The 27979-nt window shown below is 43.7% G+C and overlaps 1 protein-coding gene across 1 annotated transcript; it reads left to right on the forward strand.

The window, feature by feature from the left end:
- The first annotated feature begins 7944 nt into the window (after positions 1-7944).
- LOC139749508 (uncharacterized) lies at positions 7945-21416 on the forward strand. Its single transcript, XM_071663449.1, has 4 exons — positions 7945-8284; positions 12495-12793; positions 13155-13259; positions 17691-21416. The coding sequence occupies exons 1-4, from the start codon at positions 8087-8089 to the stop codon at positions 17869-17871; spliced, it is 783 nt and encodes a 260-aa protein (XP_071519550.1). The 5' UTR covers positions 7945-8086; the 3' UTR covers positions 17872-21416.
- Positions 21417-27979: the final 6563 nt, after the last annotated feature.

Raw genomic sequence — 27979 nt, forward strand, 5'->3', positions numbered from 1 at the left:
CGTTTTCCCCGTGGACTCATAAGAATATATATATATATATATATATATATATATATATATATATATATATACTACTTACTACCTGCCCAAGAAGTCTTTTCTATATAACTATCTCTATATCTATCTATCTGAAAAACTTTGCCATTGCTCTCCAAAGAATCGAACCCGGGCTAACGTGAACAGGAGGCAGACAGCGTACCACTGGATGATGACCACCGATGGGACCCAACCTGCCAATCTGGAGCTGCTGTCTACACCTGTACATGGCACTGCCAAATTGGCAGGTTGTCCCACAAGTGGTCCAGTGGTACGCTGACCGTCTGCTGTTTTCGCTAACCTGGCTTCGATTCTCGGTCGCGCAATGGTAATTTTAGATTGATTTGCATATGAACTTTTCAAGTTATGAATATATATATATGTATATATATATATATATATATATATATATATATATATATATATATATATATATATATATATATATATATTTTTTTTTTTTTTTTTATTATACTTTGTCGCTGTCTCCCGCGTTTGCGAGGTAGCGCAAGAAAACAGACGAAAGAAATGGCCCAACCCCCCCCCCCCCCCCCATACACATGTATATACATACGTCCACACACGCAAATATACATACCTACACAGCTTTCCATGGTTTACCCCAGACGCTTCACATGCCTTGATTCAATCCACTGACAGCACGTCAACCCCGGTATACCACATCGCTCCAATTCACTCTATTCCTTGCCCTCCTTTCACTCTCCTGCATGTTCAGGCCCCGATCACACAGAATCTTTTTCACTCCATCTTTCCACCTCCAATTTGGTCTCCCTCTTCTCCTCGTTCCCTCCACCTCCGACACATATATCCTCTTGGTCAATCTTTCCTCACTCATTCTCTCCATGTGCCCAAACCACTTCAAAACACCCTCTTCTGCTCTCTCAACCACGCTCTTTTTATTTCCACACATCTCTCTTACCCTTACGTTACTCACTCGATCAAACCACCTCACACCACACATTGTCCTCAAACATCTCATTTCCAGCACATCCATCCTCCTGCGCACAACTCTATCCATAGCCCACGCCTCGCAACCATACAACATTGTTGGAACCACTATTCCTTCAAACATACCCATTTTTGCTTTCCGAGATAATGTTCTCGACTTCCACACATTCTTCAAGGCTCCCAGAATTTTCGCCCCCTCCCCCACCCTATGATCCAATTCCGCTTCCATGGTTCCATCCGCTGCCAGATCCACTCCCAGATATCTAAAACACTTCACTTCCTCCAGTTTTTCTCCATTCAAACTCACCTCCCAATTGACTTGACCCTCAACCCTACTGTACCTAATAACCTTGCTCTTATTCACATTTACTCTTAACTTTCTTCTTCCACACACTTTACCAAACTCAGTCACCAGCTTCTGCAGTTTCTCACATGAATCAGCCACCAGCGCTGTATCATCAGCGAACAACAGCTGACTCACTTCCCAAGCTCTCTCATCCCCAACAGACTTCATACTTGCCCCTCTATCCAAAACTCTTGCATTTACCTCCCTAACAACCCCATCCATAAACAAATTAAACAACCATGGAGACATCACACACCCCTGCCGCAAACCTACATTCACTGAGAACCAATCACTTTCCTCTCTTCCTACACGCACACATGCCTTACATCCTCGATAAAAACTTTTCACTGCTTCTAACAACTTTCCTCCCACACCATATATTCTTAATACCTTCCACAGAGCATCTCTATCAACTCTATCATATGCCTTCTCCAGATCCATAAATGCTACATACAAATCCATTTGCTTTTCTAAGTATTTCTCACATACATTCTTCAAAGCAAACACCTGATCCACACATCCTCTACCACTTCTGAAACCACACTGCTCTTCCCCAATCTGATGCTCTGTACATGCCTTCACCCTCTCAATCAATACCTTCCCATATAATTTACCAGGAATACTCAACAAACTTATACCTCTGTATATATATATATATATATATATATATATATATATATATATATATATATATATATACTTTTTTTCATGTTAGTTCGCCGTTTTCCGTTTAGCGCCAGGAACAGTCGAAGAAACGGACCATGTTCGTGCACCGAAGCAAGAAAGTGATACACCCCTTGAGAAAAAAAAGTTCGTCACCGAGACTGTACACCCTTCTGTCCATAGCCAGTGATACAGCCTCGCCGAAGGTGTCGTCTCACTGGCAGCGTAAGCACTTTGAGAGAGAGAACATCGGCAAACCTTAGGGAGAAGATAAATATTTTGGAAGTGATCAGTGCGAGGAGAACGAAAGAACATATGGCAGCATCGGGAAGTGGAGCAAACTAGGAAGTGGAAACTGGCAAAGAAATGGAGATAAAGTATAAGAGACCCGAAGGTTCTGTATGGAGGCGACACTATGTGTTGTGTGGAGGGCTGGTGAAATGAGAAACGGTAAGGCAAGAGAGAGGTGTCGTATAAAGAAGAGTGTACATGATATCGAAATTGGAAGGAACGAGAAGAATGAGGAAGCCGAGGAGGAAGTGGAAGTGATCAAGTAAGAGATGTTTCGGGTGGTCGGTGGTCTAAACACGAGCAGGATGAAAGGCAAGCATGGGACAAAACAAAGTGGATCGATGTGACATACAGTGGGCGACGGTCTTTTAAGTGGGCTGAAGCAACGTACATGATGAAGTCAGGGGTAAAGGTCTGTGGAGCTTGGCTATGGCTAAGGTGGCTCTGGTTTCAGAACTAGAGAGTCATTGTGAACTAAGAAGTCCGCCTCTTCGTCTGTTCCTGGCGCCACTTCGCAGCGCAAGAAATGGCGATGGAAGATGGATAAAGGCAAGAAAGTATGAATATGTACATGTGTATGTATATTTAAGTGTATATGTACGTTATGTGCGTATATGTCTATATATATGTACGAGTGGATAAATCTTTCTTCGTCTGTTTCCTGGCGCTACCTCGCTAACGCGGGAAACGGCAATCAAGTATGATGAATATATATATATATATATATATATATATATATATATATATATATATATATATATATATATATATATATATTTCATCCTTGGGGATAGGGGAGAAAGAATACTTCCCACGTATTCCCTGCGTGTCGTAGAAGGCGACTAAAAGGGGAGGGAGCGGGTGGCTGGAAATCCTCCCCTCTCGTTTTTTTTTCTTTTTAAATTTTCCAAAAGAACGAACAGAGAAGGGCCCAGGTGAAGATATTCCCTCAAAGGCCTAGTCCTCCGTTCTTAACGCTACCTCGCTAACGCGGGAAATGGCGAATAGTATGAAAAAAATAAAAAAAAATGTAAATATATATATAGGGAGCGGGGGGCTGGAAATCCTTCCCTCTCATTTTTTTTTTTCAATTTTCCAAAAGAAGGAACAGAGAAGGGGGGCCAGGTGAGGATATTCCCTCAAAGGCCCGGTCCTCTGTTCTTAACGCTACCTCGCTAATGCGGGAAATGGCGAATAGTATGAAAGAAAAGAAAGATATATATATATATATATATATATATATATATATATATATATATATATATATATCCCTGGGGATAGGGGAGAAAGAATACTTCCCACGTATTCCCTGCGTGTCGTAGAAGGCGACTAAAAGGGAAGGGAGCGGGGGGCTGGAAATCCTCCCCTCTCAGTTTTTTTTAATTTTCCAAAAGAAGGAACAGAGAAGGGGGCCAGGTGAGGATATTCCCTCAAAGGCCCGGTCCTCTGTTCTTAACGCTACCTCGCTAATGCGGGAAATGGCGAATAGTATGAAAGAAAAGAAAGATATATATATATATATATATATATGGGGATAGGGGAGAAAGAATACTTCCCACGTATTCCCTGCGTGTCGTAGAAGGCGACTAAAAGGGGAGGGAGCGGGGGGCTGGAAATCCTCCCCTCTCGTTTTTTTTTTTTAATTTTCCAAAAGAGGGAACAGAGAATTGCGCCAGGTGAGGGTATTCCCTCAAAGGCCCAGTCCTCTGTTCTTAACGCTACCTCGCTAATGCGGGAAATGGCGAATAGTATGAAAGAAAAGAAAGATATATATATATATATATATATATATATATATATATATATATATATATATATATATATATATATATGGTTTTTACAGACTGCGATTTATCTTTTCTATTTTTGTTACCAATTCTTAGTGAATCCTGGTTTTGTCGGATGCAAGTGTGAGGCGTCGGTGTATGTGAGCATCATGCAAGGTGTAACCTAAATATACCTGACCAGATCCGTTGTCATTCTCCGCGGTTCACCACATACCTCCTCACTTGAATCAGTGTGTCAGGTCTGTGTATGACTCTCCATATGAGATCAGTTCACTTTGTCAAATTAATTCTTCTTAACTTGTACTCATGTTCTCTTCCAGGACTCTGGCAAATGGGGTCAGATCTAGCTAAGTGGTGATGTACTCCCCTGACAAAGAAGCTTCTGCTTCCGCAGACTTCTCACCAAATGATCAACAACGTGTGTGTGTTTTTTTTCCCCCATCCTTGTGCCTCTTGTTGTTGAGACCCGTCGGTGTCCAGACAGTCAACGCAAAAGGCGTCAACATCTTGACGGCATCCCATATATCACTGATCGATTATGGTCCTTGACCTTCTGTGCACTACCATACCACGTCTTCACACCTTGCCTTGACAACACTGTACAATATGTGTGTTTGGGTTGTTGTCCCTGGGATATGATCATGTTCCTCCAACGTATCATTCACTATGCCTCCAGTACCCACCCTTATCGGTGCGTCCCCTGTAGAAGTCTAGTGTCCCATCGTCTTATTATGGTATTAGGGAACCTTGCGCGACCTACACATCCAACCTGTCCTCCCAGTACCTCAAACCGGTCGTGAACTGTTCCTCACCTGTGAAAATCTTCCCCTAAACCTTCTTACTATCATTTCTCCTTCGTTAGAGATAGTCCTCAGTATTTCTCAACCTTGTTTCAACGTTTATGATGTTGTTATCGTCTGTTTCATACAGGCGAGTAAGGCATGTTCAGTTGCCTCCCGTAGATCCCATTAAAGGTTCCTAATTCTATAACTTAATGGACTGACATCGACACAGGAGAATTTACTTCTCTCCTCGTGCCTTCCTGTATATCGAAGATACGAAAGACGTCTTAACAGCATCATATGTATGGAACTCCTCGATAATTTTAGAATTCAGTCCCAACAAGGATAACTGAGAGAGAGAGAGAGAGAGAGAGAGAGAGAGAGAGAGAGAGAGAGAGAGAGAGAGAGAGAGAGAGATTGATATGGACGCTTTGGATTCAGGAAGGGACACACTGAGCAGCTGACTGCCTTACGTCTTTCACGTACTGTTGCCAGACGTTTGATGACTCCAGAACCAGCCGTATCATCACACTGCACATCCCTGGCGTCTGGCATCCGGAACTCCCCATGAAACTATAGTTCCTCGGCGCCCAACACGACTTCTTACCCGTCACAGGAACTATCTTCAGGGACGTGTTCTCACGGTAGTGCTTGAGGGAAGCAACATCAGGGAGTTGGTGCTGGGGTACCGCAGGGTAGGGTTCGAGGTCTCCATGTTAAGGGAAGACATTTTTTTTTTTACTGACCATCTTTATTTGATTAACGAGGCCTACTCCTTCCTCTGAAAAGATGCTGTCTGAGACGGGCTGTCATCAGTGAACGTCACCCCTGATGAACACAACATCGTAGAAAAAACTGTGGCTGGTAACATCTTCTGCTGGGGAAGTAGACGAAGACGATCATGAGGCTAGACGCTATGACGGAGGAGTCTGGATTACAGATGAATGCACGTTTTAGAAAGCAGGGACCATGTGGAACTCATACCAGTGAAATTTCATTCACTCATAACAAATGAGGGTCACGTGCTAGGTCCAGCAGTACTGCTGCAAGAAAAGTAGCTGATCCAGGGAGAACGACACGTATCGTAGTCGGTGGGAGCTACAAGAAACCCTAATGACGCACAGGCTCGTTCATACCTGGCTTAAGTTGCACATCCCTCTTCTAGCTTACGAGACTGAACACAAAACTGATGACAGAAACTCATCTCCAGCCTCCTTACCTCCCGGTAGGATCCATGACTCATCTCCAGCCTCCTTACCTCTACATCAAGGTCGAGACCTCGCAGGTCTTGTACAACAAGAACGTCCATTAAAGTTTCCTCACCTTATCTTCCTCCCGGCTCGTTCTCACCAGGGAGTCTACAAGATATGAAGCAAGAACAACACCAGCGTCAGTCTGGCTGTGGTGTTCACAGGGAACACGGAATGAGATCTTCCATCCTGCTTCTTCGTCGGTATCTGGAAAACCGTAACAAGTGAGCGTGTAAGAGATGGCAGAGCCTCCGAGCATGTGACGTCACTGCCTGGCTGCATGCTTCCTTAGATTCCTCTCCAATGCTTGTCTCTCTCTACCGGGAATAATGTACGAAAAGAAACTTAACATCTTCCAATAGCCATCCATGAAAGACCCAAGTCTTAGATATCGAATATGTAATACCTTTAGATAATGAGTAGTTCAGTATCACACTCTGGTCATCGGTTCAGGCTACAGGGTGAACTAGAGTCAGATGACAGCTCTAAGCTTACGAAGATGCAAGGCCTGGAGTGTCTCCCCCAGCCTTTACTCGACATTTAGATAATAAGTAATAAACTAACGAAAGGACAAAGATACGAGGAGAACTTAAAACGCCAAGATCAAGATCCGGGAACTAAAGCAATATGTCCTCTTTTCGCACCATCATTCATATTCCTGTTCACTACAGGAGACACAACCAAATAACGTCATCACAACACCCTAAATAAATCTAAATTCCCTTCAAAAGCCTTTGAACTGACCTTTAAGCTTCATCACTAAACCCCCCTCTTCACTGCATACCCATCTTAACAACACTCTTAAAAGCCATGTCGAAATCCATCGTCACTGCACCCTTGAATCAGGTCGATGCTCATCTTCACTACGACTGTAACTCAAAGTCCATCTTCGCTATGCCTTTATCTTCACTACGCCTTCACTCGTCCGTCGACACCACCAGCTTTCATCAAGATGGCTTTTGATCTGACCTTGCTGGGTCAGGTCCAAGTCCATCTTCAGGTACCTTCGTCCACTTTATACTCAACAACACAAGCCTCCGACTTTACTGATTACGATAAATTCAAAGGCTAACTACAGTACACCCTTAACACCACTTTAACTGACCCTTATGTGTCAGGTCAAGGGCCCTTGCTTATTGAAGATGCGTTTACAAGTCAGGTCAAACACATCTTCACTAAACCAAGGACTTTATGCTAAATGTAGGAAAGAAAGAAGGAAGAAATACACGACGAGGAAGAGAAGAAACTATGCAAGTTAGTTTTCCTCTCAAAGATGGATCCAAATATAAGCCCAGAGCATAGTGAGAGAGTATTTAGAGTATTTACAATGAGGTTCCTGCCAACAGGCAGGACTAGAAGCTTGTACTCAGTAAGAACTGGTTCTAAGACCTGCATATGATGGCCTACGTGAGACTGACCACCTCAAACAGGTAGCCAGAAAGTGGTTGTAAACATCAAAAATGCTAATGGAAGCTTCAGTTAACTTCAACGACCTACAAGCAGACAACTGTTAGGTTGCAACAAATAAAATCGAACTAAAACTACCTCAACAAAAACGAAACTGACAAAAAAAATATCTCACAAGGTCGCTCAGTGGGTTAAGCAGACGCGTCCCAGGAAAAAAGGCAACAAAAAGCAAGTGCGAGACTCATCTCGAACGAGACAACTGAGGGGGTTTCGATCGAAAAAGTAGGAGGAGCGTCCTGCGGTATGTGGGCGGAGTCGGAGGGGCTAGAGGGTGGGGTTTGGTGGTGATGACGGTGGAGCTAGTGGTAATTAGTAGGCCAGTACTGTCCTCCCGACACATGTTGGTTCCTCACACAGGGACGAGTAGGGGTCTAGCTTCCTGTTCACCGGCTGTGGATTATAGCATAGTTCTCTCGCTACCTCGGCGCTGACAACATCATCCTGATAGATCCGTCGGCTACAGACCTAAGACTGAAAGAAGGCCACACGTTAGTCATGAGACTTCATCAAATCCTCGCGGTGGCTTCAGCGTGTGTCCTGCACATGACGGAGGCGCTGCTGGAGGATACAAGAGACTTCTCCTTCGGTACGAGTCCCGGTCTCAGCTGGCTCCAGGAACTGACTTCCGGCAGCTCCAAACTGCTGTCTCGCAAGAAGCGCTTCATCGGCTTGCCTCCAGGATCTAACATTGAGGTAATGGCTTCAGCTCCTCCAGTGTTCCTCAACCAAGTGCTTCACACTTTCCTTTACGCTCAGTGGTGAACACGTTCCTTTAATCTAGAAGGTGAACATTTTCCACTGAGGTGGATAGTTGACACGGCCCTTTACTGCCAGCGGCAAATGCGTTCTTTACAGGTGGGTAGTGAAGACATTGTCATAATGTGGGTTATGAAGACCTTCCGTTCATTTAAACGAAACAGTGAATACTCTCCGTAACAGGGAGAAGTGAATACGTTCCTTTACTATGGATGGTGAACACGTTCCCTAAAATCAGACGGCATTCACGTTCTTTGAAGTTCGCGGGTAAACACGTTCCATCAGGTTATAAACACGTCCCTCGGCCTGGATAATGAACATGTTCCTTCAACTGGGTAGGGAACAGCTACGCTCCTTAAGCTCATCCGACAGGTTCCTAAATCAGAGTGGTGAAGAAACTGGGTAAACTTACTTGCTATGAGAACGGTAAACTTTTTTTTAGACTATACAATAAATCCAATCGTCACACTGTACATGGAAGACGTTCTTCTCTACTGCATCAAGATGAAACTCCTGCATAAGCCCTGCCCTTGAAAGTTAGATAATCAACACGTTTCTCAGAAGCAGACCATGACTACAGATCAGATACACGCTCAAGGAGACACACCAATCCACACAGACCGGGGCTTAACCTCCTGACTGTAAATCTTCATAACAAGGATAAAGCTGCACGTTTGTATGTATAGAGTCCACTTCCCTCTTGTGCGTACGGGTTACTAGGGCGGCTCGGACACTCATAGGTCTTTACGTTGATTGGATGAGATATAAAGGAAGCGCTCTATCCTCACCCACTCAACTCATCAACCCTATTTGCATAAACACATTAGGTACACGAGTCTCGTCTTAACCCATCTCGCTTTACGTAAGTTACCTCAGAAAGACGGACGATATCCGCTGGGTGAAAAAAAAAACAGGTCTAGCTAGGCATAATGCGTGTAGCCCAACTACCCGAGGTAAGTGTGTCTACGGTGAGGGACACCCAGTATCTTGGCGGTCCACACCTGCATATTCCTCACCTAATCCACTGCATTAATACCCAAAGGTGTGTGTGTGTGTGTGTGTGTGTGTGTGTAATTACCTGACTGTACTGTACGAGAAGGGAGTGTAACATTCGTGCCGTCCCATCGGACCCATACCCCCTGCTTGGTCCTAACTCTTCACCTCGTCTTATATTTCACGGTTACTGGTATTTACTTTCTCTTACCCTAGCTTGCCCCAAGTGCCCACCGATCTCTGGCTATGTTCCCGCACGTCCCTCCCGACATCTGGCTTGCCCAGTGTACTCTGGCCACGTAAGTTCCTCCAAACTTCTGTGGTTCAATGTTAACATCATCATCACCCTAAATAACTTTGCGTCAGTGCAACGACCCTCCCTCCGTCCTCACATCGAAGCTACTTCCTCTTGATTATGGTACCTTTCCTCAATATGGTCCACTGGACCTTTTCTGGGATTTCTGTTTATCATCAACTGAAGGCATCAAACTCCTGATGCATACGACAGTCTGGGTCAACTGTACCACATCAAGTATTCTCTTGAATAACCGCATCTCTATTTTTCTCTCTCCTTTTATGCATATTCGACTTTTTCCGAGGTAGAACCAGGAACAGGGGACTGAGCCTAAGAGGAAAATCCTTTTTTGGCTCCTTCCTCTGTTCCTTCTCGTGAATAATAATACAGGAGGGGAGGATTCCAGCCACGATGTAGTCCGTTCCTCTCACGACCGTTACAGTGTCACTATCTGCTGATAATGACGTCAGGCATCAAGATGTCAACTGGAATATCCCTTTCGCAAAATGACCCGTGATTTGCATATCTAATTATAGGATTGTCAGAGCTTGGTCAGCTCTCATTGCTACGGTCAACTTGTTACAGTTGAATCTCATTAATCATTCATATGACCACTGCTGCCCTTTATCCAGGTCACTTTGCAGCACACTGAACTCTCTGATATCTTATTTGGCATCATTTGCGAACGCATCTGGATTTGAATCAGTTCCTTCTGTCAGGGTATTTGTATGAAGAAGAAATTGCCGTAGTCCCAACTCCAAACCCTACAGGATCTTGCTAGTTTCTTTCGCCCTCCTTTAGAAGGTTCAACTAAAAAATTGTCTCAGATCGGTACTTTATAAGGCACGGAAGCAGTCCTACCCTACACCAGCCTGGAATTCCAGCGTCCCCACCAGTCTCCTGTGTGATTGAATGTGAGGTAGGGATGAGTGTAGCGTGTCTGCGCACGTGTTTTGTGTGTGTGTGTGTGTGTGTGTGTGTGTGTGTGTGTGTGTGTGTTAGCTGCGAGCCGGATGCCTCGTCCTCGTAGGATTTGTTGGTCATAACATTAACCACTACACCATAAAGTCATGTATATTTACACACCAGTTTATATCTATCTACTTTTCATGTATGTGGAGGGAGGGAGCTTAACACTCGTGGGTTTATATGTGTATGTGTATTTTAACCTGTTTATGTATATGAAGAGGGACCTTTACATTCAGGGGAGCCACATCTCCTAACCAATCAATAACGCTCAAGATTTTGAATTTCCCTCCTCATTCCACTTGTTCCAAACGTCCACAACTCTGCTGCTATGACTTGAGTTTACCCTTTCCCATCATCAATGCTTGTGGGTGGACTGATCCTCAGTCTCCATTTACCTCACCACTGCTGCTGCATTTTATCTACTCTCACTGCAAGTTGTAGCCCCTAAAGCACCCACCCACGTACTTCATGCATTATCTTAGCATCATCCACAAATCTACATCAGTTCTAAGTAGGATTCAATTCCTTGTTGCATGTCATATCTATAAACCGCAGGGAACAGTAGTTCAATACTGTGTATCTCTGCTTTCACACAGTTGAACAACATTCACTCGGTGTAGAACTTCTTCCCTAGACAGAAACGTGGGATTCCAGCTTCTCTGTTGTGCGAAACAACATTGAAGTCTTTGCGACGGTATGAAAATGCATCCGTCCATCACCTCTCCCCAGGAGGTTTACAAACTCTCCCGTGAAAGTCGTGAAGGCTTGTGTATGACCTTATCTCTCTGACCCATACTAACTCTCTGGTATACATACAGCTGTAGGAAATGTCCACGACTTCAAAAATCATGATCTCTAGTAAGTTGACAAGACCTCGCTTGGTATCAAGACAAGGTCAAACTTTAGCGTTAAATCTTCGCCCCCTTTTTTTTCAGCAAGGTACCACAGCTGGTGTCCTTCATGCAGGTGGTATTCAGGGCATCTCCAAGAGAGACCTTTAACATCTCTGCCACCTGGCAGGCCCGGTGTTCGAACACTCGGTGCCTAGAGATACATCGTCACCACCTGTTCCATGTGTCCACTGCATGTTAAACATTCATTTCTTATGACATGTTACGTCTCGTTATACACCAAGCTATCACTGGATCTATAAGCCTCGTCTTGTTTTAAGTTTCTCGGTAAACATTCTTGTATCACGTATTTTGACGTTACTGCTTTCCATGAAGCAACTTCCCTCCCAATCCACTACTGATAGACGCAGTAAATCCTCGGTGGTAAAGAGGATTAAAAAAGAATCCACATCACATCCTTACTTACGTCTATAACGTCATAATTCTGGAGTCTAACTGTTCTATACTGTGATGTCAGGTTATTCTACATGCTTCCCAAACACTTCTTTTACACTTCTCTTGCTCCTCCCTCCTCACTATATTGTCGTTATTCCTGGCCACCTTGTACCTAACTGTAGTTATCCCTGGTTGGTCACCTTGTACCTTACTCTAGTTATTCCTGGTTGGCCACCTTGTACCTGACTGCAGTTATCCCTTGATGGCCACCTTGTACCTGACTGCAGTTATCCCTTGATGGCCGCCTTGTACCTTACTGCGGTTATTCGTGTATGGCCACCTTGTACCTAATCAGAAATATTCCTGGCCACCTTATACCTTACTATAGTTACCTCTGACCATCCTGTACCTTACTATAGTCATTCCTTGGCACCTTATACCTTACTATAGTTATTCCTGGCCACCTTGCACCTTACTATAGTTATTCCTGACCACCTTGTCCTCATCAGCAGGCAATAACATGGTCATTAGCAGGGAGGAGAGTTACCAGGCTGTAACGAGGTCATTTGAGGGTACTACCGCTGACGTCTGCTTCCACTCACAGGTCAAATGGTCGTTGAACTTTCCCTTCGACACCTTCACCTTCTACAAGGCCAAGATCCAACTGGCCCTTCCCATCAAGATCCCCTTCCCAGAGAAGCTGATCGTGGGCGGCGACAACAAAAAGAGACGTTCCGAAGGCGACTCCAACGCCCTGTGGGGCGAGGACTCCCGCCAGGACCTGCAGTACGACCACTGGTACCAGCAGACCGACAACCAGATGGACCTGCACCTGAGGAGGAGGAGAGCCGCCCGTCAGGAACGGTCCTCCGTCTACAGCTACCTCGAGGCCGCTTTCCACAAGTGAGTTCACACGTGAAGACCCTCCAGCTTCCTCAACCCTTGACCTCTACGGTACCAACCTTTGACCCAACTCTCCAATGGTAGAGATTAAAATCCCAGGCTCAAGGGTCGTGCCCTCGTGCTTAGGGAGAGTTACGTAAGGCCGGCAGGTTTCAAAGTGGTGTAAGTGTAATGTGAGGACACGTTAAAGTTCTGCAGAACTTTCATGGTTTATGTAAACCACGAAACAGACACGACGACCTCCGACACAAGTAGCCTGGCCTTTAGTGTAGGAGAACATGTTCAGTAAGTTGCACACATTCCTTTTTTTTTTTACCTCCCTTCCTCCCGCGTCTTATCTGTGTGTTGCGACTGTTTGCAGGGCCGGCATGGACGGACAGAGCTGCCTTCTGAGGGCCATCTGTGACGTGGGCGAGGCGCCCTTCGACCAGGGGCTGCTCGGAGAAATGATCAACACCTTCCTCTCGTGAGTACCGGAACCTGGCCCTCTGCTGAACAGCAGGATGCATGCAAGGCATGAGCCCGGCCAGTTGGAGGACGTGTGGTGTGTACGTGTAAGGGTTCGGTCATGTGTACAGTTACTGTCTGTGAGGGAGATCGTGTTTGTGGGTATGTGTGGCGGGGAGGACCGTGAGCTGGTGTGTGAGAAAGTCGGTGACACGTGTTCCCGACTGTCATGACCACTCTCCCAAAGCACCTGATCTCTTCATGACCTACGAATCCTCCCACTAGACACGACATTATTCCTGCCCCTCTCAGGGTCCTACGACCACAGTCTTAAACCTGTCACCTCTAAGCCCACCGTCTGGCCTCCTCAAGTCGCCAACTTTCGTAATCTGGGAGGGCTGGGTGGTCAACCCTGCGCGGCTTCTTTGCTAACTTTGCCTGGGGAGGGTACTGCCTCATGCTGTGCTTGAACGTATAATGGAGGTTATCCTAAATATAAACGAGGTTTTCTTCACCGCCTTCAGTCACAGTTCGATCTCTCTCTCTCTCTCTCTCTCTCTCTCTCTCTCTCTCAGAAGGGGAAATCGTACCATGAGACTCCTTTCTTCCCCTGACTCCCACTTCGTTTTAATTCCTACATGGAATCACAGCAGAGCTATTCTTCGTAAGGTCAAACATACTTCCATAAAAAGATAGTGTGCTGCTCTGACTTATACTGAAAACTCTCTCTGGTCCGTAACCATAAGCATCTCTCTTATTCCGTAATTCAATTCCCCCTTCCTCCCATCCTTTGACCTGATTAGTCTATAGCTAACTCTCCAACTGACCTGATCAGTCTATAGCTAACTCTCCAACTGACCTGATTAGTCTATAGCTAACTCTCCAACTGACCTGATCAGTCTATAGCTAACTCTCCAACTGACCTGATCAGTCTATATCTAACTCTCCAACTGACCTGATCAGTCTATATCTAACTCTCCAACTGGTAAAGTCGTTCTTCTTTGGTGCCTTAGTGTCTCCTGATTCAACTTTGGACAATTGTGCTTGCAATACTCCACCCTACCTCCTCCCACCGAACCTAAACCATCTCCTGTGGAAACTATTATTCCGGACCACATTATAAACCATTCACAAGACCACCACTTAATGATAAACGACCCTCAGCTTGGTTTTACACGGAAGTGGTCGTGTGTGACAAATTTGCTTGGTGTTTCATGATATAAAGTTCCACGTCAGAGGTTAATAACAGGAGTTAGGTCACGTGGTAGGGATTGAGATTGTACTTCGATCGTTAGGCAAGTGGCTGACTGGACGTAAACAAAGACTGGTAATTATGACGTCGTCAGTGGTTAGTCGGAACAAGAGTGCCATGGGGGGGATCTGCCTTTGCAACGGTTCTCTATCAGCCTACTGATGGTAGGCTGCGTTGTAAGGTATCGAAATTCATGCACGGTTCTTAATTACGAAAAAAAACCTACAACAGAAACAGAGAAAGTGCTGGACTGTGCTCACGTGTGGCAAATGAGTTAAATTTTGATGAAAATGCAAAGTTTTACGTAACGGGAGTATCACTGAAGAGGGAAATACATGATACATATTCTTGAGCTGAAAAAAAATGTGAATGAAGAAAAAGACTCATGTGTCATACTGTCTAGTGAACTATAGCCACACAAGCAGTGTACAGAAGCAGTAACAAAGGCGAGGATAATAATTCTTGCGATCATAGGCGGGGCTTTCGAAGTGAAGTCTAAGGATATTACCCTCACTCTTTACACGTCACGTGTGCGTCTTCCTCTTGAATATCATATTCAGTCGTGTCACCCGACTTGAATAAAGACTTAGAATGGAAAGAGTATAGAGGCGAGCTACCAGGATGATTCCTATGATAGCCAACTCAACGGCTTAAGAGCTGATTTAATACAGGTATCTAAAAGTACTAAAGGTTTCGATATCCTAGATTTAAAAAGCTACTTCAGGCTTGAGTCGTCTGCTTTCACTCGTAGTGATGTATGCAAACTCGTGGGTAAACGTTTTACCTTGAAAGAGAAGCATTTTCTATTCAACAGGATTGTTAACAGATGGAATGGTTAACAATTCATAGTAGCAAAAATCAGAACCATTCATAATTCAAAGCATATGTAGACTTCATCAATATTTCGCTTCAAATCCACAATCGATCCTCTTTGCGCCTATTTAGCTCTTATACAAAGTTTACGGTCTTTTCCCTCTCAAACATCTGTGTCTTCCTAATCTTAGCACATTAATCCAAGAGACCCTCTTCTCATGCATCACCACCAACAGCCTCGTTAGTACCCAATAGTCTGGTGATGTTTGAATTCATTCGTATTCCTATATCTTCTTCGCACAAGGTCATCCCAGCAGTCTCCCGGCTCCATGTGGACATGGCGTACCTCCTGCATGCCAAGGTCGTCTCTGCCTCGTAACTCATCATGGAAGCCAGCACTGCCAGCACTGGGGCAGCTCATCCCTTTCGACCCTCGCCCCGTTCCTCTCACTTCTTGGAAACTCTCCTTAACTCTCTCACGTTCTCAAACAGAATCCCTTTTCTCTCTTTCTAATCGCCAATATGGTTTTTGCAGCAGGAGGTCTCTGGTGATCTATTCTCCTACGTGACTAACATCTTGCTGAAAATTTCCTTATCCACGAACCATAATGCAATGCAGATATTTACCAGAAGACAGTCAGTCTCCTTAACAACTGTCATAACGTGTGACTCCTGTGTGTACGTGTGTGTGTGAGGAGGTGGCGTGCAGGTGTGAGGAGATCGGTGTGTGGGTCGAGTGTAGGTATGTGTAAGTGTTGAGTGTGTGAGTGTAAGTAGGTAGTCATGTGTATCATTACGAACGTTCATTCTGATTATTACTGATATTTCTGATCATCATGCCCACATGTGTTCTATTCGGCCAAGATATGACTCAGCGTATTGACTATCAGTAACACCCACGACATGTTATACCCACGTCAGTATGTTATACTTACACTAGTATGTTATACCTACCCCAGTACGTTATACCTACCCCAGTACGTTATATCTACCCCAGTACGTTATACCTACCCCAGTACGTTATACCTACCCCAGTACGTTATACCTACCCCAGTACGTTATAACTACCCCAGTACGTTATATCTACCCCAGTAAGTTATACCTACCCCAGTACGTTATACCTACCCCAGTGCGTTATACCTACCCCAGTACGTTATACCTACCCCAGTACGTTATAACTACCCCAGTACGTTATATCTACCCCAGTAAGTTATACCTACCCCAGTACGTTATACCTACCCCAGTACGTTATACCTACCCCAGTACGTTATAACTACCCCAGTACGTTATACCTACCCCAGTACGTTATACCTACCCCAGTACGTTATACCTACCCCAGTACGTTATATCTACCCCAGTACGTTATACCTACCCCAGTACGTTATACCTACCCCAGTACGTTATAACTACCCCAGTACGTTATATCTACCCCAGTAAGTTATACCTACCCCAGTACGTTATACCTACCCCAGTACGTTATAACTACCTCAGTACGTTATACCTACCCCAGTACGTTATACCTACCCCAGTACGTTATACCTACCCCAGTACGTTATACCTACCCCAGTACGTTATAACTACCCCAGTACGTTATATCTACCCCAGTAAGTTATACCTACCCCAGTACGTCATACCTACCCCAGTACGTTATAACTACCCCAGTACGTTATAACTACCTCAGTACGTTATATCTACCCCAGTACGTTATACCTACCCCAGTACGTCATACCTACCCCAGTACGTTATAACTACCCCAGTATACTAATATGAATGTGCTCATCAACCTTCACTATTCTCATAGTTGTTTGATAACATCTTTCTCTCCAGCTCTTCCTTAACACTTTATCCTTCTCCCAACACTTCTCCAACACTATCATACTCTCAGCGCTTCCCCAACACTCTATCCTTCATCGCGCGCTTCTCCAACACTCTCCTTCTCCCCAGCACTATGCTTTCCCCAACACTGCTCTAAAATTCTGTCTTGTTCCCCATCAGTTTTCCAACAATCTATACCCACTCACCAGCACCTTTCCAACACTCATCTTCTCCCCAGCGCTTCCCCAATACTGTCCCTCTTCTCAAGATTTTCTGAGCACCATCCTTCTCCCTAGCACTACTCCACACTTTCCATCACCCCAGCATTTCCTCAACACAATCCTTCTCCCCATCACTTCATGAACATCCTAGCCTTCTCCCCAAACACTCTGTTCTTCTCCCCAAAAGTTCCTAACACTTTACCCTCCCAATTCTCTACCACTATCTTTCACCCCCGTACATCCCCAAAACAACTTAATTCCCCCCCAGCACTTTCCTTCTCCCCAGCACTCTCCCCTCCCCCTAACTCTCCCCATGCAACACCTCTCCATCGTTGTCCCTCCCCGGCAGGGCGTCGCTCGCTGGTCGTCCCGACGACCCGTCGGAGGGGAACGACTACGACCGCTTCATCGAGGCTGAGCTGCACGGCAAGCTGAACGGCAGGTGTGAGGAGCGGTACGACAAGTGCAAGGTCTCCCCCTTCGACGTCCTCCCCCAGATGCTCCCTGACGTCTTCCACTCCGTCCACTAGACCAGCCCTTACAGTCATCACTCGTCTGCCAGTGACATCACCCGGCAATGATGGTGGGTGTCTGGCGGTGACATCATCTGGGAAAAGGATGGTTGGGCCTGGCAGTGACATCATCAGGCACGGATAGTGGGGTGGGATGATCTGCCAGTGACATCATCAGGCAAGGATAGTGGGGTGGGATGATCTGCCAGTGACATCATCAGGCAAGGATAGTGGGGTGGGATGGTCTGCCAGTGACATCAGCAGGCAGGCAGGCAGGGGTGGTGGTGGTGGTGGTGTGTGGTGGTGACATCACCTGGCAGGAGAGTCTACGTCATCATCTGCCACCTGACGAAGGTGTGTTCTCTCTGGCAGTGATGTCATCTGGCGACGGTGTTCACCTGGAAGCGGTCTCCTCTTGCGACGTTCTGATGTCATGTTAGCCACAGGACGCGTCTCCAGCCAGCCTGCCTCCTCCTCCTCTCCGTTGACTGATGCACACCCACCCATCCCTTTACCCTCACCAACACAATGTTTACGTTAAAAGTGTTGGTGTTGAATGTTAATCTATGTCAAATATTAAGTGTTGTGATACGAGTCCTGGATGTGATACGGTATGAAAAGCGGGACATTCCCCTCTCCCCCCCCTCCCCTTGAAGTGTCTTTATCTGTTTCCATTTACTTCATAATATGAGCATATGAAAGTGACCCACATTTCACAGTACGAAGGGGGGGGGGGGGGGGGGGAAGTGAAATTATTACGAAATTTCCAAGTTGGTCATCATGACTGTCAACGGGTATACAGCACCAGCCAATACCTCTACCAACACCACGTTACGTTACCAACACCACCTTACGTTTCCAACACCATGTTACGTTACCAACACCATGTACGTCACCAACACCCCCTTACGTTGCCAACACCATGTTACGTTATTTAGTCCACGTAACGTCACCATATTCAACACCACTTTACGTTACCAACACCACGTAACGTCACCATATTCAATACGACTTTACGTTACCAACACCACGTAACGTCACCATATTCAACACCACTTTACGTTACCAACACCACGTAACGTCACCATATTCAACACCACTTTACGTTACCAACACCACGTAACGTCACCATATTCAACACCACTTTACGTTACCAACACCACGTAACGTCACCATATTCAATACGACTTTACGTTACCAACACCACGTAACGTCACCATATTCAATACGACTTTACGTTACCAACACCACGTAACGTCACCATATTCAACACCACTTTACGTTACCAACACCACGTAACGTCACCATATTCAACACCACTTTACGTTACCAACACCACGCAACGTCACCATATTCAACACCACTTTACGTTACCAACACCACGTAACGTCACCATATTCAACACCACTTTACGCTACCATACTCCACACCACGAGACGACCCTTGTGCAATCACGTCGTGATTTTTAACTCGACCCCTCAAGGTCAGGTAAGAGACCAGGTCATCATTTCTGAAGGTCGTACCGTTGTGTCCATGGTGTCGTAACCTTGTCCTCAGGGGGGGGTCAAAAGATGGATCATCGTACATGTCCGTGCGAGGTTGTGCATGCCATCATGGTCACCATCCTGTTACATCAACTTGTAACTTCAGATATCACTACAGGCCAGTTCATCCATGTACAGTGTGTATGTATGTACATTATCAACGTTATTTATCAACTTTATTTATTTTAGTTATTAAGAAATTTAAGACTCTACGAAGGTTTTCACATTAGACTCTATGTTTCTATTCTCAGCACACATATCTCTCGAGGCTTTAAAACTATCGTTTCTGAAGGTTCATTCCTACTATATGCTCAGGGCTCACTTGAATTTCTATAGGTTTCTGTCACGTACTAAGAACTAACATAAATTCCAAAGGATCATATCTACGACACTGGAGGCCCCCTCTCTCAACTTTGCCTGCTCTCCCTACAGGGAATAGTTAGGATCCTCTCTGAGCCGTCTGCCAACTTCTGAGTTGTAACTGTGAGCTGGGCGCAACACCTGACTGAGTTCCCGCCATTACGACTCATGGGGAATATTTCGTCGATCGACGAGTTGATCACAGCAGAGTTTCCGGGCAGAAGGTGTAATTCATCTTCAAGTACTCTTTTTGTACAAGAAAAATTACTGGGTAATCCAACTGTTCGGCTAATTTCTTTTAACAACTGTTCGTAATCAACTGACCTGCTGAATTCCCTTATGTGTAAAAGCTGACGCAATTACTTACACAGACAAACAGACAGACAGACAGACAGATAGACACACAGACAGAAACTCTCTCCACGTAACACACAAATAGTAATCATACACGGCACTCAGTGTAAGCGCTTAAATAGGGCGTTCCAGGCCTCCATTGGCTTGGCTTAGCTGCCTCTTGGGTAAGGAGTTCCAGGCTTCCATGGCTTGGCTCGGCTGCCTTTTGGTTAGGGAATTCCAAGCTTCCATGGCTTTGCTTGGCAGTCTCTTGGGTTGGACAATCTAAGCTTCCATAGGTCGGCTCAGCTGCCTCTTGGGTAGAGCTTTCCAGGCTTCCACTTGGGCAGTTCTTGGTGCATCATATATCAACCCTTTCAAAAGGTGTACGTTTGTGTGTACGTGTGTAGCTGACTTCACAGCACTTATCTTTATGTGTCTAGTGATGTCTATGCATCATACGTCGTCGCATCATATGTATCTGTATATTTCATGTATATTTCAACAAACAATCAGCAAAGGGATAATAACATAGAGATATGTTATTCTCTAATACTTTCCTTCATTCTACAGATAATTCCGACTCTTAATTCTCAGTGTGGGTAGTGCGGTTAGCGATCTCCTCCTTCTAGGGTATAAACTGTCTTCATTTGATGTACAGACACTAACGAATAACAAACACCTCTGCTCCACATACGCTACGCTAAAATTACAATTGATTTAAGAACGCAAGCATCCGTCTCTGAGGATGAAACACCCACAAACGTTTCATGGAAAAAGATCTTCCCCCCCCCCCCTTTTTTTTTGCCTTGTCAACTTTTGTTGTGTTTTGACGTTCGTCACACCAAGACGAGGGATTGATCCGATCAACGATTTTTCTTCTTTTTATTAAGTGTGGGGTCAACAACAGGACCATTCCTTCCTCTTGGAGCATAGCATCACTGAAAAGCTTGATAATCGACTGGATCGTGCGAGCTTTCTTTTTTTTTTTTTTTTGAATCATAACTAAGCATTTCTTTTTCCTCTTAGGTGTGTTCCTATGTGCGTTGTGTGTAGGAGGTGGGACTGCGGCCAGTATGCGTAGCTTGTCATAGATAACTAATACATTGTTACTACTGATGTTCTGTACCGTCCCCTCACGGATAGCACTACTGTAGACCCCCTACAGGAGCAATACTACTGCAGATTCTTACAGGGGTAAGATTACTGTAGTCCTCTACAAGGGCGCCACTGCTGTATATCTCTCTACAGGGGGGCAACATTACTGTAGATTCCTATAGGGACAAAATTACTGTAGAATACTCATGAATAAAGTTACTGTTGATACTCTGAGTGTTCTTGGTACTCCACTGGAAATATATGAAAAAAAAATCTGATGGTATATGTTTGAATGCATGACACACGAGCGGACGTGTTCCTCCAGAGCTTCCATTTCACTTTTGTGCTACGAAGCCACCAAGCCCCTCCTTCACAGCTTAACTGTATGGGGGAGCCCACCCGGGACTTTCTAAATGAGGAAGAATATTAGTTCCCTTCTTGATTGTTCTACAGTTTGTTTGAAAAACTGCACTGAAAAAATTGGGTAGAACAATGAGATGTTATAGAAAGTAGATGATGGGTTAAAGCTGCAGGATAGCGATGCGTAATGTGATATCAACAGTAGTTGATATACTGCAAAGTAATATGTTTGTGAGAGCGAAGGTCGAACGCTTGGAAACTGGTGGTGGCCGTGAAGACGAACTTAGATAACCTTACCTTCCTAGCCTAGTTCGAAGACTTGTAGCCTTGCTGTAAAAGTTCAAGAAAGTGATACTCCGACTTTAAAACAGGGACAGTTTACTGGACAAAGTACATATGATAATATTCTGGGTGGGGACTCCTTAATCAGAGATCATAACCAGGAGTTCTGTGTTCAGAGGAATAAGACAAGAAATGTGTGCCTTCCGGTTGCAATATCAGAAGATATTTTGGGGAGTTGACGACTCGGTCTCCAACATTCCCGAGCATACGAAGTTTGTTATCGAAATGGGGACAAACAATATGACAGTGGGAGATCAAAAGAACTTTTAGCGAAGAATATCAACCTTAAGTTTAAGGAAAGTTGTACGAAGTTAGTTATATAAAGGGAATGTTGCTTATATATGACTTAAATCCTCGCACCCTCAGTAGAATGCTGGGGATAAACAGAACTAAAGTTCTCTAGGAAGGAAGAAAACGTCTTTTGTATAGATTCATGGGATTGTTTTGGCCGGGAAAGATGTCTCTTTATTCCATCTAAATGGAATATGAGAGTCCACCTTGGCAAAGTATTACGGACCAAGGTCAGGAAGACGGGTTCCCAATGTCAATGCATTACACAGTAAAATGAAAACAACTTCCATGTATCAGAATCACTTATGTCATCGCACGACACATACATAACAAGTCCTCTGAGACAGAATCAATTGGAAAGTAATCCAGATATAATTCGCATTTCGGAATCTCTGTTATGTATTAAATATTGATATTTTCTCTATGAATACATCTTCCTGGATACACCCTACTTAAGAGTGATAGGGGAAATAAAGTAGGCGCTGCTGTCTGACCCTCTGTTCAATGTCTCAATCCTGAGCTGAAAAATGCTGTAGTTGTTGATAAAATCAACTACATATTTGTTAATTCAATGGTAAGTTTCAATGGTAAGTAGGATTTGTGTCTAGACTCCCACCAGACACCAGGGGTAGACGAAAGACTTTACGATCAATGAGCAGATACTTGTATTGAACAAGATTCGATTAAAGTGCAAGATTAAAACATAAAGGTATCTAAAGAACGACGATCCCTTTCCTTAAGACCCGAGTGTAGGCTATACCTAAATTTGCTCTATAGTGCCCTAGTACAATTAGGTGAGAGACCTGCTCGTGACGAGAACATGTTAAGACTCAGTTCTAGCCACAAATGAGGACCTCGCTAATAATGTTAAACTTGGAGAAAAGTCATCGCCAGCAAGTTACTTTTGAATTAACCTTAAAACCTGCCTGTAATGTCGGTCAATACCAGTCTCGGAAAAATAAACGTTCTAGACTTGTGAAATTCAACGATCTTGGTATTGCTATTCACAGGCAAATCACAGTTAAACCAGAACTAGAAATTACAAAGGAAAATGAGCTAAGTGTGCTTATCAATGATGACCTTGAATACGGTAAACAACGCCTTCCTGTACACAAAGAGGACGTTGGCTTTTGAACCCAGAAACATACACTAGAAAACGAAGGATGCGAGACTCACCCTAGTTAATCTCAATTGGAATACTCTGTTCAATTTGGGTCATCAGAGCAATTGCGAATTCACTGAATAGCAACCAAAGTATTCCCTTCACTCAGTAATAAGCCCTCTCAGAACGGACTAATGGACATAAAATCATTCGATCTAAAAATCAAAAAAGCCTACGAGGAGACCTGATAATTCTTTTTTTTTTTTTTTTTACAAATACTCATTAACTTCGACGACACAACATACGAAAATTTCTTCACTCTAGATAGATTCATTGACGAGAAATAATGTTGAAGATAAAACGAAGATGTGACAGCAATAAAGGCAATCTTTTTTTTTTTCCACATGTAAAGTGGCTGAGCATTGTAAGGAACTACCTCTCGATTTACTAAATGCTAAGACTAACAATACATTCAAATCGAGGCTAGACAAATAATTCACTGATATCTATTTTTGTAAAAAAGAAAAAAAAATAGTTTACCACTATTCACATTTCTCAAAATCTAGTTTCCTATAAAATTTCCATCACATCCCCCCTTCACTCTCATAGTGCATATTTTTTCTCATTTCTTTTTTACTGATGGAAGTTGAGCCGGAAGAAGAGGTAAGTGGGGAGCTGCTTTCTAGTTTCTATAGTCTCTACCACTGTTTTAAGGACACCACAACATAGACCATTAGGTCTTGTATGACCTGTCCTTCCCAAGTAATATTTACTTTTCCACTTATCATTAACCCCCTCCACACTGTAATCACCGTCCGGCCTCAAAGTGAAATTCTCCCTGTGATTGGAACCTCCGAAACAATAATGCTCACAAAAAAAGCAGAGAAGGGGAGACAGGAATAATAATAGCGAAATAAAGGGAAGGCAGAAGAAAGAACATTGAGACGGAGATAATTAAAGGCATTTTAAGTTTTCATTAATGGAGATACAATAAATAAAATAATAATAATAATAATAATACATATAAATAATAACTACAATAATAATAACTGATATTTAAACCTACCTCATGCTGACATTGCGACTCAACGCATCTGGTGATGTATACTCAATCGTCCGGTCCAGGTATGGTTGAAGGTCGTCCAGGTACTGCAAGTGTGTGTCTGGTTGTTGAAGTCCCTTCAGCATCTGCAACACCAAGTTTAAATTAACTAGAGAGAGAGAGAGAGAGAGAGAGAGAGAGAGAGAGAGAGAGAGAGAGAGAGAGAGAGAGAGAGAGAGACTGTATTTACAACGAATAACGAATAATTACAAGATGTTCCCTAAACGTAGGGCTGCCGCGTTGCGCTCAAGGAATGAAAAATAAAAGAACAAGTCATGTGAGTTACGTGTTGTCAAGTGCTGTGCCTCATACGAGGAGATTATATATTTGAGGAATGAATGCTGGCAACCTGCATGTGTGTGGTGAGAAGAGAGAAAAGATAGCAACCCTGGCCAAGGAGTGGAACTTGATAGAATTTACCGGGCGATATTCAATGTTCGTTACATGTCAAATGGAGGGGAAAAAATCACCTTTTCACTTGTTCATTTTGACTTCCAAATCGCTGTGTATGTTAAGCAATGAATGTACGATGTACAGTATATTCACAAGAGACAAAAACCCACTTCAGTTTACGAAGGCCAAGTTCAACTAACCAGTGTGTCACCTGTCTACGTTTTCATAAAACAGTAGTACGAAATCCGAGTATGAAACATTTCTCAACTAACTCCTCATGTGGTCCCGTTAATTCTAATCCTTCAGGCTATGACATTTAATATTCCACTTTCCTTTAGAAACCATTATTTTTTCTTTATTCCTTCCCTAACACTTGTATACTCGAGGATTCATTTCAACGTGTGGAACAGCTTGAGCGTAAAATATAATCGTATTTCCTAACATTAAAGTTACCGACAGGGCCTACTACCCGATAATATTTTGACATACCCTTACTTGAAGTACGACCTGTGATTTGCGTGATTATAATGCCTTATCTCACTCAGCTATGCTTAGTTTTTTTAATATAAAGATAACAAGTGGAACTCCGGCACACAGCGAACACAACACAAAAATGGGCGCTCATATCTGTTTGCCACTGAAAGTGTATTTCGCTCCGAAGAAAAGTTCGTTAATGCATATTTCAGTTATTTTCATTTACTGGTTTTCTTCAGTAGCATCCTTCGAATACATTGCTTTAAACATCTAGATACGAAACAACTAAACAGTCACATAAAGTTGAAAAAGTTTTTCAATTCGAAGGTCTACCCATATTTCTGAATCGATATCAACTTCACTTATAAAGCGATCCAAATAAGAGCAAACTGGGTGTGCGCTGGTTTCAAAACAAGCACGATCGAAAGGCCATCGCACATATCTTATTCTTTATCTAATAAGTCATCAAAATAAAGTCAGAGTATTTGATGGACCTTAAAATTGATGAAGTGGTCTTTTTAAAGACACCAGTCAAGGTCCCGGACAAAAGTCTTCTTCACTGAACTGGACAAAAAGGGAGGCAAAAAGGTGGAGAGAGAGAGAGAGAGAGAGAGAGAGAGAGAGAGAGAGAGAGAGAGAGAGAGAGAGAGAGAGAGAGAGAGAGAGAGGATTATTAAGGTCTATCTTTTTTTTTTCAAAGGGAAGGTCGAAGTTGTTGAGAAGACTTAAGTAAGTCGTTTCAAAGTTAAGCGGCAGAGGGAAAGAAACACACCACAAAAGCCCACCTAAGATATGTTAACACCTCAGCAATCATGTGACTGGTCCCAGGAAGTAAACATCCAAGTAATATACATCAGAGAGAAATCTGCACAGTACAAAGAAATTGTTAGGTTAAAATTTGATGGTCGATAAGTTGGACTGCTTCAGACTTAACTCATTGTCTATCGCGAAAGTGGAGGTACAGGCATCCCAGACGTGAAAACAGTTACACACAAGGACACACCAATCTTCCGTTTATGTGGAGTACCTACTCAGAACTACAAGAGCATCGGAAGAATGGTGGTGGTGAGGAGGAGGAGGGGATGGGGAGGACAAAAAATAAGTAATTCCACTCTAACATTTATCCCGAAAGCATATTTGCTCTGCACTTCGAGGCTAGAATAGCCGATCGTAATTGGATCTTATAAACGTGAACTCGGGCACTCGAGTCTGAGGGCAGTACACACATTTCATTTCTATGCTGTTAGCTATCATGAGCGCGATCCATGATAATTTTCTCCTCAATACCGGCCATCATCCTCCATCATTTTCGGGTGTAAAAAGAAAAAAAAAAATCGTTAATATTCATTCCATGCAACCAGTATGAAGAGGTGGTGTGGTGATCGACGTGTGATCATTTGAACCACATGGAAATTACGGTGCAAGAGATTAGGGATGAAAAACCAATTACAAAGTGGTGGCAGAATGATTATAAGGGTCTGGAGAATGGCTTATAATTTGCTTTATATCATTAAGAATAGAAAACGTGAGCGCTGCAACCCCTCTATCTGTATGGGTGGACTTCAGTAGTTTTCACTAGAAATGTTCAAGTTTTCAAAATAATCGACTTTAGCTAGTGAACAAGATGACGTCACGGCCATGTTGAAGGATTTCTAGTGAATAATGCCATACAGTTTGTAGTTTGGGGAACAACAGATGAAACAAAGGAAAAAAAATATTCGTAGTTGAGAGACAGGTTTTTGAGCCAGATGACATCAGAGTATGGAAATTCAACGGTGGTGTTGGGAGAAACACAGACACATCCTTAGGAACAGAAACGAAGTTGTATATCACAGTTGTTAGATGATAGACAAGTTTTGAACCAGAGGACATGACATGATGGAAACATCATCCCTACTCTGTGACCAGAACGACCCTAACATAACTAAAACGGTCTTAGAAAGCGAGAGATTTTAATCACTTACAGGGTGAAAAAAATCATCACACTATAAGCAACACACGCACGATACATACAGACATAACGCTATCATAAACGACACAGTTCAAACAAAGACACAGGGAGCAAATACAGGAAAAGATCATCTCAGCAAGGAGGCCAGCAGACCTGCATTTTACTCTTGTATTCATCTTTGTAATATTTGAATTCTGCTTCTCTATCCCTTTAACCCTTATTCACAATTTGTGCCTTAGAACAAATTCTCTCACCTCTGACTAGTCCACTCCAATCCAATATAATGAATCATATAACTGTATATAACTTAACTGTAAATTTCACCTATTATGAATAATATGGTGTTCAACCATAGTGGCAAGGGTCCTGAGGTTAGGTACCATTCCATCTGATCTACGTTTGCCTTTGGAAGATAACATCTACTCGAGACTGCACCATCAGAGTCACTCAGCAAAACCAGGCACAACAGATGAGACTTGAAGGACTTGACTAAGGTGAAGAAAGGGGTTGTCTTCAGAGTACTAATGGGTGTAACTGAAAAGGTACTTTTGGATGTTATTCCTGATATTGCACCAGCTGACAACCGTCCAAACCTAGCTCAGCATGCCAAGTATCACCCATATGGCAAACGTCCTGCTGACCCGACGAACAGAGAGAATTTCCTACATTTTTGCCACATATAATCAACTTCGTCTCCTTCAAAATCCAGAGACTTGGAGCTCAGATGGAACACTGAAGATTGCCCTTCCCTTCAGCAAGCTCTTTGGTATATCTGC

This window comes from Panulirus ornatus, chromosome 7 (assembly GCF_036320965.1).
Source record: "Panulirus ornatus isolate Po-2019 chromosome 7, ASM3632096v1, whole genome shotgun sequence".
Lineage (NCBI taxonomy): Eukaryota > Metazoa > Arthropoda > Malacostraca > Decapoda > Palinuridae > Panulirus > Panulirus ornatus.